The sequence below is a fragment of the Rhea pennata genome, chromosome 7, assembly GCF_028389875.1.
Source record: "Rhea pennata isolate bPtePen1 chromosome 7, bPtePen1.pri, whole genome shotgun sequence".
NCBI lineage: Eukaryota > Metazoa > Chordata > Aves > Rheiformes > Rheidae > Rhea > Rhea pennata.
Genome location: NC_084669.1, coordinates 37,362,858 through 37,375,445, shown reverse-complemented (window position 1 = coordinate 37,375,445; position 12,588 = coordinate 37,362,858). Strand labels below are relative to the sequence as shown.

General features: G+C 40.9%; 1 protein-coding gene across 1 annotated transcript; it reads left to right on the top strand.

Annotated features, from left to right (window-relative positions):
- Positions 1-19: 19 nt before the first annotated feature.
- Positions 20-11,264, top strand: ECD (ecdysoneless cell cycle regulator). Its single transcript, XM_062579982.1, has 13 exons — positions 20-212; positions 317-434; positions 602-689; positions 1,888-2,066; positions 2,820-3,012; positions 3,896-4,024; positions 5,182-5,307; positions 6,040-6,125; positions 6,924-7,030; positions 8,014-8,191; positions 9,104-9,171; positions 9,267-9,487; positions 10,096-11,264. The coding sequence occupies exons 1-13, from the start codon at positions 20-22 to the stop codon at positions 10,324-10,326; spliced, it is 1,917 nt and encodes a 638-aa protein (XP_062435966.1). The 3' UTR covers positions 10,327-11,264.
- Positions 11,265-12,588: the final 1,324 nt, after the last annotated feature.

Genomic DNA, 12,588 nt, shown 5'->3' with positions numbered 1-12,588 from the left:
AGCGGCGCTGCCTGCGCGCATGGAGGGCGGCGGGCGGGCCGCGGCGGCGGCGGCGGCCGAGGACGCCGTGCGCTACCGCCTCTTCCCGGTGGCGGGCGGCGAGGCGCCGCTGCGCCGCCTCGCCGAGGGGATCCTGCTGCGCTTCGCGCCGCTCCTGGCCGCCTACATCTGGCAGCGGCAGCCCTTCCGGCTGCGCTGCGTGCCGGCTCGCGGTGAGCGCCGCGCCGGGGCGTGCGCGGGGCCCGCGCCCGGGCCGCCGCCGCTCGGCTCAGCGGCTCTCATTCCCCCCTTCTCTCCCGTCTCGCCCCCGCTGCAGGCGACACCCCGGCGCACATCGGCGGCACCACGCAGTTCGGGGATAACGTGGAGGACGAGTGGTTCATCGTCTACCTCGTGCGCGAGATCACCAGGGAGTTCCCGGAGCTCGCCGCCAGGTACGGGGCGGCCGCCCGCCAACGGCCGCCCGCCAACGGCCGCCGCCAACGGCCGCCCGCGGGGCCCGGGCCTGGCCGGCGGCCGCGGAGCCCGAGCGCTCCTCAGCCGAGGAATGCCCCTGGGCTGCGGCACCTTCTCCCCTAAGAACCGCTTTTCCCTCGGCCAGCGTTGACGACGACGACGGGGAGTTCCTGTTGATAGAAGCCGCCGACTTCCTCCCGAAGTGGCTGAGTCCCGACAACAGCGACAACAGGGTGAGCGAAACCTCTCGGCAAATTAGCAAGCGGGTCGCCGAGCTCAGTGCGGTAGCCTTTAATCCACCAGCCCCGATTTTCTCTCGCACCGCTACTCAAGCGGTCTTCGGCTTCCACGCTGCTATCTCTTACTAGTGAGGATGCTTTCAGCCGGGTCTCGACTTGTTTTAATCCACAGCGTGGTTTCTAAGCACGGTCTGGTTTTAGTCTGGTTTTAGTGCCCTTCTTCATCCTTGCTGTGGAGGTGTACAGGAGGCTCAACCACTGAACGTCTCTGATACCAGTTTTTGCCTTGTGTGCACCTATAGGATGCTGTGTAAAGAGAATGCTTTCTAAGAAACTGCGGTAGGAACCTCTGAAAATTACTGCAGCTATCAAGTGGTTCTTCTAGAATTGTTTTTTCAATGCTTTTGTGTGTTTGAGAGTCAGATGAGGAAGAAAGAGAACATTATTTTACTAATAACGTGACATTCATGCAGGGACCCCAACCTGCCTAATTGCCTGTGAATGCCTTTTGATAAGCTAAATTGTGTTCCTGGACATAAGTCGTCCTTTAAGGGTTATTCCATAATGCAGAACTGATTTGACTTTTGTAAACCTGCTACTAGTGTTGGCTGAAACAGTGCAAATGTGAAGATGGAGAAGACGTGCTATTTATTAATCTATAAAATCATTAAGTTTTCCATTATCTAGGTTACTGGACTGCTAAGAAAGTTTGGGTAATGTGGAAACTGTGGAATGTATTTGGTCGAGTAATTTCAGGTGACAATGCTACATCCAGCTGTTCTTCTGTTACACTAAAAAAAGAACAGAGGTCACGTGCTTAGCACCTGAAATGATGCTCTGTAGTCTTTGTTCTGTTCTTTAGCGGTTAGGTTATTTTGCTGTCTGATTGTCCTGAAGCAGATCTCCAGTTTAAGAGAAACTTTTGGTATTGCAGTTATTAAAGAAACAAAATTTCTATGTCCAAATCTGTTGCTGTTAAAATAGCTTTTATTTACTGGTTAGATTGTGATTTCCATTACCTGTATCTGCTTCATCTGCCAATTAAAGAAATGTCGGTTCCTGTACTCTTTCACTATTTGTAATCGAGTACGCTCTGTGTTTAAACAAACACATTCACCTATGATAAGAAATTTTGCATTGGTCAGTCTGTGACTGTTTTTGCCCTTCTGATGAAAATGTTTCTGTCTGCCAGGTATTCTTTTACAAAGGAGAACTGCACATCATTCCACTGGCAGAGACTCCTGGGCAGGAGTGGGAGCTAACTCCCTCCAGTCCAACAATCTCACAGGCGTTAACATTATTGTCCACCCGTTCGGACGAGTGTCTGGCTGCAACACCTATTAGAACTTCAGTGTATAAACGCATCAGTGGGTATGTGGATAGTTTATGGTGTTCTGTAACTGCTGATTCTTGGCTGTGTGGGGTACTTTCTTTCCTTGCGTTCAGTCATTTTCCTGTTAACTGTGATAAAGTTGCTTCCTCTTCTGAAGGCACTAGCTAGAGTTTTTTTTCTATGGCGTTCTTAGGGAGAGGGAGACACTGTCATTTAAAGTGTAACTTTGTCTGGGAGCTCAGATAGACGTTCACTGTGATCCTGAGGCACCTGTCAGCCGTAGGAGTTGCTCTTCCTTCACATCTTTGCTGTACTAATTGATGAGGAAATCTGAAAATTGTCTCAGCCTTTAAGAGTCCTCTGGGGAAAAAGGCAGTCCTGCACTATGGCACAGAATCAGCCTGCTTTTCAGAGCATCAGCTCGCTCTCTGAAATGGTCAGTCCATGTTATTTTCTGCAAGGATTTAACAGCCTGAGCCAGATGACTTCCACAGTCAGCACAGCGAAGGGAACTGTAACTGGACCTGTTAGTCCAATTCACAGTGATGCTTTTTACTGATGTGAGCATTAAATTTTTGTTAGCTATGTATTTTATTTCTTTTTTTAAGTGAGTCTTGCTTAGACATTTCAGGTGGTAGAAGTTGGGTTTTTAATTTTATTTCAGAATAATTTCTTGGCACTTGGCCCATTGTACAAACTAATACTAAAGTGAAAATGGAAACAATAATTAAAAAGGAGTGGTTTGGTCTTGCAATACACTTAATACGCTATATTGCTATCATATGATACAGGTATCCTGAGAAAATTCAGGCTTCGTTTCACCGAGCCCACTGCTACCTCCCGGCAGGCATTGTGGCAGTGCTGAGGCAGCGCCCTTCGTTGGTGGCTGCAGCAGTCCAGGCCTTTTATCTGCGAGATCCTGTAGATCTGCGAGCGTGTCGCTCTTTTCAAATTTTCCCTCCGGATGAGCGTGTGATGACTGTAGTAAGTGATGCTTCTAATTCAACTTTTTATCACTTAATTAAGTTCTGTTGCTGGTGGAAATTCAGTGGTCAAGTTAGGTAAATGTGTAGATTTCATTTTAAAAATAGCATTTTTTCTGATTTTTTTTTTCTCTTTTCACACTAGCCATGATTTTCCAGTTGATTATGTTAATAGCTTTTCTGCCTTCGGACTGACATGACTAGGATTTCAAATGGGTTAAATACCAGACAAGAATTTCTAAAATCAGAAGATACTGCTGCTAGTAGTTCCTCTGCCAAAAGGCTTGCTAAGTACTAGTCTCCTGGTTCTGTGATCTGAGCAGTTTGAAAGCACTGCCAGCCAGCGTAAGGAGTTGCCCCTATATGCTGCTATCTGTTCATTCCCAGGCTTGTTATCTTCTCAGCTGTACTAACACAGCTCTGAAAACTATTTTATGGAGTGTTAAACAAGCAGTGTTGCAGCTGACCTTTTTTTTTTTTTTTTTTTTTTTTTTTTTTTTTTTTACATTGTGGAGTTAACTCCCCTAGACTCCTGAAAATAAACTTGTGAGTCTAACTTTAGACTTCCAGACTGCTTTTGTTTTTGTAATTTTGGCTATAGTTTGGTTAATTCAAAAGAGCTGTTAATTCAAAAGAGCCAATACATTTCCCAAGATATTTCTCTCGCATAAATGCCGAGAATTTTTAAAATGTATTTAGATAAAATGAAATTTGTATTTAGTTGGAGATATTATCATCTCTGAGTATACTGTGTAAAATCTAGAAATTACACGTCTTAGACAAATACATGTCAACTTTTAAGCACCATCTTAAGGGTTCTCTGTATGGATGCTTTAAAATAAAATTCAGATGGGAGTGTTTTTCTTTTACTTTGGTGTTTTCAGGTTACATTCACAAAGTGTTTGTATGCACAACTAATGCAGCAGAAGTTTGTTCCAGATAGACGCAGTGGATACACGCTGCCCCCGCCATCTCACCCTCAATACAAAGCCCATGAACTGGGCATGAAACTGGTAATTATTTTTTTTATGCATTGTATACTTAGTCTAATTTGTTTGTTTAGAGGTGTTGAAGAAATGACTCTTTGTTTACAGGTTGTCTGCTTCTACAGGAAAATATGAGCAAATTGGCAATTACCATTTTTCTAGAAATAGAATATTAAGTATTCTGGGAGTTTTCTTTTACAGGATAGAGCACTTTTATACTCCAGAAACTGTTCCAACTAGGATTTACATGTTTCTGTTACCATAGCTGAACTGGTGTCAAATCCAGTTAATTTTCTCTAAATTAGTATGAAAAATAGGATCTATCTCACTGTAGAAAAGATCTGTTTTAGCCTCTGGCTGAAGTAGCACATTCTGTCGTGTTCTAAGTTGCTCTTTACAGACTTTGTATGGGGAGAAGTTTCTGTGCACTAAACTTGCATTTCAGCTTAGAATGCTAGCTACTGTGTGCCAAAACCAACAGTGCCAGGCCTCAGGCATCAAGGCTCACAGGGGAAGGCTAACAGCCAGTACAGCCCGTAACCCCGTCCTGCACGTCCACTTTTGCACAAGGTGGGGGCACCAAAGCTCGTTACAGTACATCCTTGCTGCACAGAGGAATCCCAAGCTTAAAGTGCCTGCAGGCACTTAGTGTAGGCAGCAGCAGAGATGGGGCAAGCGGTGTGTTTGTTCAAAGGGCAGGACGGGTACTGGGCGCAGTGTGCCCTGGGACCTTGCTGCAAGAAGATATGCAGCCAAATGTGTTCTCAGAGATAGTGAGAGTCTGGGTTTTCTCTTCTGAATTTTCTTTTCCTCAGAATTGTGCTCCAGTGCGGCAGGTCCACAAGATGCGTAGGCAAAGCAAGTTTGCGGTTCAGCATAGATTATAAATGCAGTTAAAGTTTAGTTGCTTTGCAACTGGTGCAGTGCAAATCTGTCCTCTCACTTAATTTGCAATAACTTCTGTAGACTAACCTTTTATGTCAGGTAGCAGTATCCTGCTAGTCTGGAAGTTGGAATCACTCTCCAGCAATCATGGATCATTTTGTCTGGGCAGTCAGCTTTGTTATCTACTTCATAAATGGCAGCTTCAGGAGCTCAGTAGTAGTGTGTTTTTTATGCAGTTTTTAAAGGTGAATTTAAATCTGTCCTATCTTGAACCTGTTACTGCTGTCTCTCTTATACAGGCTCATGGCTTTGAGATTTTGTGCTCTAAATGCAGGAAAGTTTCTCCTGGTTCCAAGATAAGTGTCTTAAGCAATCCCTTGTGGGCAAGATTCCTCAGCAGCCTGAAGGAAAAAAACTATTTCAAGGTGAGGCCGTGTGTGTATGGGTGAAATTCAGGAAAAAGATCTTTAGCTCTCAAACTTCGTTAAGTACTTAGAGTAGGGCAAGAAATCTAGTGCTTCTCTCTGTGGAAAGCAAATGAATATCATTGGGAAGCATGTACAAGTCATTCCTCTTTGAAATTAATTCATTTGCTTTTGAAATTAAAAAGAGAAAAAGAAGGATTTGGGGATGAATTCCTAAATCCACTTGAGCTCATGTAGGATTTTGGGGAAGAGGGGACTAGGTGGTGGTAAAGAACATGCCTTTGACTACTTCATTGAAGTTTGTAGCATGGTTAGGTTAACATCTTGTAAATATGGGAAAAGGGGAACATTTCTTATAGTACTGCAGTGCTACTTCTGGGGACAGTGCCCAAAAGGCAAGAGATTCGTTCGTAGTTCCTGTACAATATAACTTTTCCATCGGCTTCTTACAACCACGCTGCTGGGAGAATCATAGTGTTGTCTTTCCTTACTTTTGGTGTAGACCAAATGATACTGCAGGCTACATCTCTAGTTTATATCTGACCAGGAAAGCACCTTACACCTATTCCTTATAACATACTCCAAATGTAAATGGTGAAGGAGTACTATTCGCTTTGATTCTAGCAGTACTAAATTTCTTTGTAACTAACAGTTGTGATCATGAGTCCTGATTGTGAAAAGGAAGTTGAGGGAGAATTGTATAACTTCATGCTTGTGAGTTGTATTGAACAGGGAGAAATGGAAGGCTCTGCTAAGTACTTGGAACTGCTGCGTATGGCGGAAGATTACTTCCAGCACTCCGTTACCAAGCCAGAAAGGTAAGAGCTACTTTAACTTCATGATTAATCATACATAGTACCTATAAAAACTTTAACTACAGTTTTATAACACTTGCTTTTCTTTTTGCTTTAAATATGAAACCTTCTTCCGTTGAACATTTAACGCTGGTGTTGGGGCTAGGGTAGGCAGGTATTAATTCCTCTAGAGTATTCTCTACCAGTAGGAGTTATTGCTTGAGTAACTGTTTATCCTGATTCTGCAAAATATTAAGGTATTCCAAGTGGTTTAAGAGGTAATAGAAAAGCATTGTTCATTTGGTTGGTTGGCTATTAAAATTGTTTTAAAATTTCTTTGAAAAGCAGTCCCAGTGAATGATAAATAAAGAGTAATCCATCTCTGTTACTCAAGGCAGGCAGTTGGCTGTAGATTTCTCCAAAAAATCGTATCCAAAAAAAATAAATCATAGTGAAAATATCTGAGACTTGGCCAGCTTGTAATATCTGGACTGTTAGTTGCTTGAAGTTCCAGTTGTGCTGTCTGGCCATCCTAATGTTAATCAAGATGAAATAAATTTAAAGAACAAAGGAAGGAAATAAGAAATGGGCTTTGTAGCCATCAGTGATGAATACAGTAACTGAATATGTCTTGTTTTGGCTAATACTATCTGTGTAGCACGCTTGTACTTCCCTAAAATTTGCTTATCTTTTGGATGTATTTTTTGCACAGCAGAAATAATAAAGACTTTGAGCCAAAACATGCATGTGGAGTGTGAGATGCCATTGGCATTGTGTTGCTATTAAAAAACCATTTCAGTAAGCTGAATTGTTTTCTTCTAGTTCTGTTGCAGTGAGCCCAGGTGATGAAATTTTGACACTGTTGCAAACAACCACCTTTGATTTGAAGGAGCTTGAGAAAGAAGCAGCTTGTCTTCCTCCAGGGGATGGTGAGCAGGATAGCAGGAGTAAACTCTGTTGCAAATGATTACTTGTGGGGAGGGAAGAGGAATATTTGCAGAACGGTAGAGTCTGTGTGTATAGTTTGTCTGCTATCCTGTGACTGCTACAGGTGTTATTAACGAGTAGTCATTTTAAATTTCAGGCAGCCAGTTAGTGTGCTGTAAAAGTCATAAAGCTTGCAGCTGTGAATTGGCAGGATACACAATCCAGTTTTGAGGTTGATACCACTGGATCAGGAACATAACGCACACTTACGTACTAGATCAAGTACTTAGTCAACTGTATGCCAGACAGAAAGTATTTAAAACATTTTATTAAGTTAACTTTGAACTGTCAGTATTGGAATTGGTTTAGTTAGTGTCTGGTCTGCTCCCAGGGCCAATGTAAAATGAACGTAATCTTTATATAGTGTGTTTTGACTTATTTGACAGAAATGTAGTTGTCAGTGCATGATACAGATCACATCTGCATTTTCTGGATAAAGCAGTATACAAAATCCAACATTTAGTATTAATGATCATAGGACCAGGTCTGACTGGGTCAGTCACCTGCTATAGTGTAAGCAATTTCATCCTTCATGTAGTGGCAAAAAGGTTATCTAACAGGTTGCCCAGAGATGTTGTGGAGCCTCCTTCTCTGGAGATATTCAAGGCCTGCCTGGATGCAACCCTGTCTAACATGTTCTTGGGGAGGCTGCTGAGCAGGGGGATTGGGCTTAGATGATCTCCGGAGGTCCTTTCCAACCTTACTGATTCTATGATCTATGCTTAGAACAATATTTACCACTTTGAAGGTGTGTATAAACCAGTGTTTTAAAGCAGTAAAACAATCTGGACTCTTAAGCATGTAAAACCAAGAGTGCAAAAGTAGTGAGATACAGAATGCTAACAGTATTTTGAATCATCTAAATTGGATCTTGTAGGCTAACAGACTTGTGTGCAAATAACAGATATGTCCTATGTTCTTTCAGATGACAGCTGGCTGGAGATTTCACCAGATGATCTAGACCAGATGTTGAAGGAAGCAACAAATCAGTCCCATCCTTCCTCAAATGAGGAAGAGCAGAAATATGACTTGGAAGCACTTGCTGAAAGCATGAAGGCTTTTGTATCCAAAGTCTCAACACACGAAGGAGCAGAAATGCCATGGTACTGTTATTTTTAAGTTTGGTGTTTGGTATGGATTGTGTTTTCATTATGTTGCAGCCTTTCACTGGTTCGGTAATGTTGATTATCAAAGTTTCAAAACGTTTTTTTAAGCAGAGGCCTGAACCAAAGGTGTATTAGTAGTGAATATATACATGCTTTTAAATTAACTAGGTGGCTGCTCTGAAGCTGGTGCAAGTAAAAATGGCTGAAGCTGTTCTAGTTCTTACTTAGCTTTTTTTTTTTTTCCATAAATCTCTTAAGTTGAGGATTACTGTTGTCAGTTACCATAGTTCTTAGCACAGTTGTTAAAATGTTTGTCTCAAGACAGTTCAACTGTGGTGAACTTCTCCTGCCATGAAAGACTAACTACTGAGACTGCTAAAATGCCTCTAGTGAGGCTGTAGAAAGTGCATCACTGTAGCACACACTGTACACATGGAAGCATGAAAAAAGATAGACTGTGGATCTCTGTCAGTAGTCTTGACCAAGAGACCAGAATTAAGCTTTTAGTGTTCTCTTGTTCACTCTAGGTAGGGGCTCTAAACCTCTAAGATCCTAAGCTATATAAATCTTTGTCAAATTTATAACACTTCCACTTAATTTCACAAGGATGCCAGGGAAGCTTACTTTGATTGCCTTCAATGTGTGGGGGTTTTTTGTTTGTTTTGTTTTGTTTTGGCCAAGATGAAACAACTAGTTCTTGACTTCCTTTCTGCCTTCATGCCATGAGCCGCATCATTTGCTGTTTCATTCGTGCAGGCCTCAAGCTAAGTGCTTCTTAGGCCATCAGGTCGAATACCTGAACTTTAATCTAGGCTTGAGGAAATCAATATGCCAAATGTTTTTTCTGCCTATGTCAGCCTTATGCAAGCATAAAAGCAATACTTATTAAAAATGATTTTTATATTTCAGGTCATCTGATGAAGCTCATGTTACCTTTGATGTTGACTCTTTCACAAGTGCTTTGGATAGAATTTTAGGTGAGATTGATTTGGTTACTTGGCTTCTCTTGGCTTTCTGATTATCCTTTGGCACTGCACTGATTTGTTTGCTATATGTACTTGATAATATGTAGGAGCAGACTCAGAAGAACTGGATTCTGATGATTTGGATGAAGAAGAGGAGTTTGACTTCTCAGATGAGGGTGATGAAGACTTAGATGTTGAAAATCAAAGGCAAGCGCAGAAGGCATTGCCTAATGAAGTTACAGGTAGTCTCAAGTCATATATGAAGGAGATGGACTGTGAACTGGCACATACCAATGTTGGCAGAAGTTTCAGCACCCAAAAGAAAGGGGTAAGTATCCTCTGAGTTCTAGTTTGTAGTGTAATCATATTCTGAGAGTTTTAGTAGGAAAGAGGAAATGTGCTCAAGCGGTCATTCTAGGTGACATGATCCTACAACTTTTGTCCCCTGATCATGTGCTGATTAATTATTAAAAAAAAAAATCCCATGTGCAAGCAAAGTGTGTTCAAGTTGCACCACAGGGTGGGTGTGGGTGTGTGTGTGGGTGTGTGTGTGTGTTTTTGAAACAAAAAGTTAATTAAGCTTCAACTTGCATGTCAGTTCCAGGACTTCGTTTCATCTCTCTATTTTGATAGTAAGGCAAGCAGCTGCAGCTTGGCTTCTAGTTTCTGCAATTGATTACTCCTGTAGGAAACTCAGACAGGACTCAGTAACCTTGTCTTTCTCCTGGAGCTTAATCTGTAGAGTGGAAAGAGATGATTTTTTTTTAAACTGGCATGAAAATTTGGTGGCTCAACTCCTGTTTCTCGAAACAGTGTTGAACATACTGAACTTTGTTGGCTGCAGAACTATTTACTTGTGTTTTGTCTTGTGGTTTGTCCTATTTTTAGTATCCTACATGATTTGTCATGATAAAACTTTCTCTTTGTGTTTGACAGGTAAGTTCTGTTAAAGCAACTACATCTCAAAATGCTGGCCATGATTCTGGGACAGAAGACACTGAGCTGACACCCATTGATCTGGATATGAACCTCGTGGCTAACATGCTTGAATCCTATAGCGCTCAGGCAGGACTGGCAGGACCCGCTTCAAACATTTTGCAGAGCATGGGGGTATATTTACCTGAAAATGCTGATCATATAGAGTCTAGTAAGAAAGGAGAAGAATAACAGATTGTCTTAATTCTGAAGACATGCCTGATTGGGAAAAGCAGCACAGAAAGATTAGCAGTGTTTTGGAAGAAGAGACAAAAGGTTTGAATTTTAAGCATTTTATGCATTAGTTATATGTGGCTTTAGAATACAAAGTTGGATTTCTGTGGAAAAACATTCTGTTTAGATACTGTCTTGGATAGAAAGTGGATTTTTCCGGTGCTAACATTTATTCAGAAAACTGAAGAACAATGTTGTGACTGGAATGAAACCCATTACAAAGCTTATCTTTAATATTAAAATTGATAATCTAATTTGGCATATTTAAAAAAATGTCCTTTTACCCATTACTAATTGGTTTCAATACCTGGAAAGCAGCTCATATTCTGAAAACACTGCTGTGGTCAGGGGGAGATGGAGGAATACTGTATTATAGGAACAGTGTTCTCTTGTGGATTTGGAGACCCCCCAAACTTAATTACTTTTCCAAAAGTATTAATGCTTCGTTGTAAGAACATCTAATATTTGTTAGAAGATTCTGGTTTTTATTAATCACGAATATTTGAGGAATTATCAAATTGAATGTGTAAATATTGCTATAAGTATCTTTTTTGAATTTATTTAAATAAAAACAGAAGTACAACTTGATTGCAGGGCCTGTTTCTTCTTCGAAAGTATGCATAATTTCCTCAGTGCAATACCAGAAGTTCTTGGAGTTAAAGTATTTGCATAATAAGGTATTTCTTGAATTCTGCTATTGCTGAATGCTAGTATTGTACCAGCAGTGTATGAGCCCAGTATGAACAGCTTTGTTTTGTTTTAGTGAAAATGTAATTGGAAGTCATTCAGCATATTGCTTTTATGTGGAGTGAAAAATCTTAAATCAGTTAAAGCTAAGTAGTAAACTATTCTTTCTAAATACAAGGTTTTAACTTTAACAAGATAAACTTGAAATAAAACATATAGAAGTTCTTGCTGTACTTATCTGCTTGGTCTGGTCAGGTTTCTGCAAGCCTTGCCTTTAATTTTATTCCATGCAACAATTAATCAAGTGTCTTAATTGGTAGAGGAGAAACTCAGTGCTGAGATTTTATTGTTTTTTTTTTTTCCTATTCAGTAGTTTTCAATTAAAACCTGGTTTCTGATCCTGAAGGCAGAGCTAACTAGTTTTAATAGACTAATTTATTTTTATTATTATTAATTTAAGTCTTAAAGCTGGGAGTGTGAAGTCTTCGTTTTATTTTTTTTGCATGTAAGTGTTGACATTATTTTAAGTGGAAAAGTAGAATGTAGCAAAAATTGTTTCCTTGTGGGATTTGGACATTTGTTGGATGGCCAGTTTTAGTATATAGCTGCCATGCCAGCTGAGTTTGATGAATGCACAGGAAGTTCTTCAGAAGGGACACAGTGCCATCGTTTCGCTGGAATTCATGAAGCCTTGACAAGTTCCATTGAATGATTCCTGACTTCTCTAGTATCTATACCCCTGTTTTGCTGGGGGTGAGGTGGGAGTGGCTTTTCCTGTTTTGTTTTTCTTATAGATAGAGGGCATCTTTACTGATGCTTGTAAAATGCTCCGATATAGTATTGTAAACATGGAGATTCCACATGTGAATGAATGTGGAGGGAGTAAAAATATGAAGGCTATGTTACCTCTGCCTTTGTCCTCTGTGGATGTGATGAAAGATACAGTTAGTAGTCCAGGAAGAATCCTGAAACGTTGGACATGATTGGAGATGAACAGCAAGAATTAGAAGGTAGAAAGATGTTCAGTGAGTTTGGCCTGCAGAGGTAGTGAAGTGGACTGCGATCACTCTAGAGATACCTCCACTGGAAGTCTGGATAGCAGGGCTTCTCGAATCTGTTAGACAAAGATAGTACCGGCAGTTCATGGTAGAAAGCAAGTGAACTTGACCATTGAAAAGGATGCATTTTTTTTAACAAGGAAGGTGATTAACACTGATGCTGCATAAAATTCTCCACTGATGAGAAGTTAAATCAAGATTGGATACTTTTCCAAAAATAACTCCAGTTTCAAGAACACAGTCAAGTTTGAGCTCTCCTGTGGCCTGCAGTATGCAGAAGGTCAGGACAGATCAAAGGACTTGTCTAATGTAGTATGTGGGGAAAACTTCTAAGCTAATGTTCAGAACAAAGCTGCTCTTTTTGGAGGCACTTCAGTTGATCTTATTTCTTGGATAATGTGACTTTTGCATCAATCAGTCTGTTATTTCTGTGAGGCTGTACTTATTCCAACTATTTACGTTTGTTCAGCAGCTT

Bases quoted from the DNA above. Each gene is read 5' to 3' on its own strand.
- ECD (XM_062579982.1), top strand. From the start codon at position 20: ATGGAGGGCGGCGGGCGGGCCGCGGCGGCGGCGGCGGCCGAGGACGCC. The intron at 435-601 runs GTACGGGGCGGC...TCCCTCGGCCAG, and splicing joins TTCCCGGAGCTCGCCGCCAG to CGTTGACGACGACGACGGGG. The intron at 8,192-9,103 runs GTACTGTTATTT...TTTATATTTCAG, and splicing joins GAAGGAGCAGAAATGCCATG to GTCATCTGATGAAGCTCATG.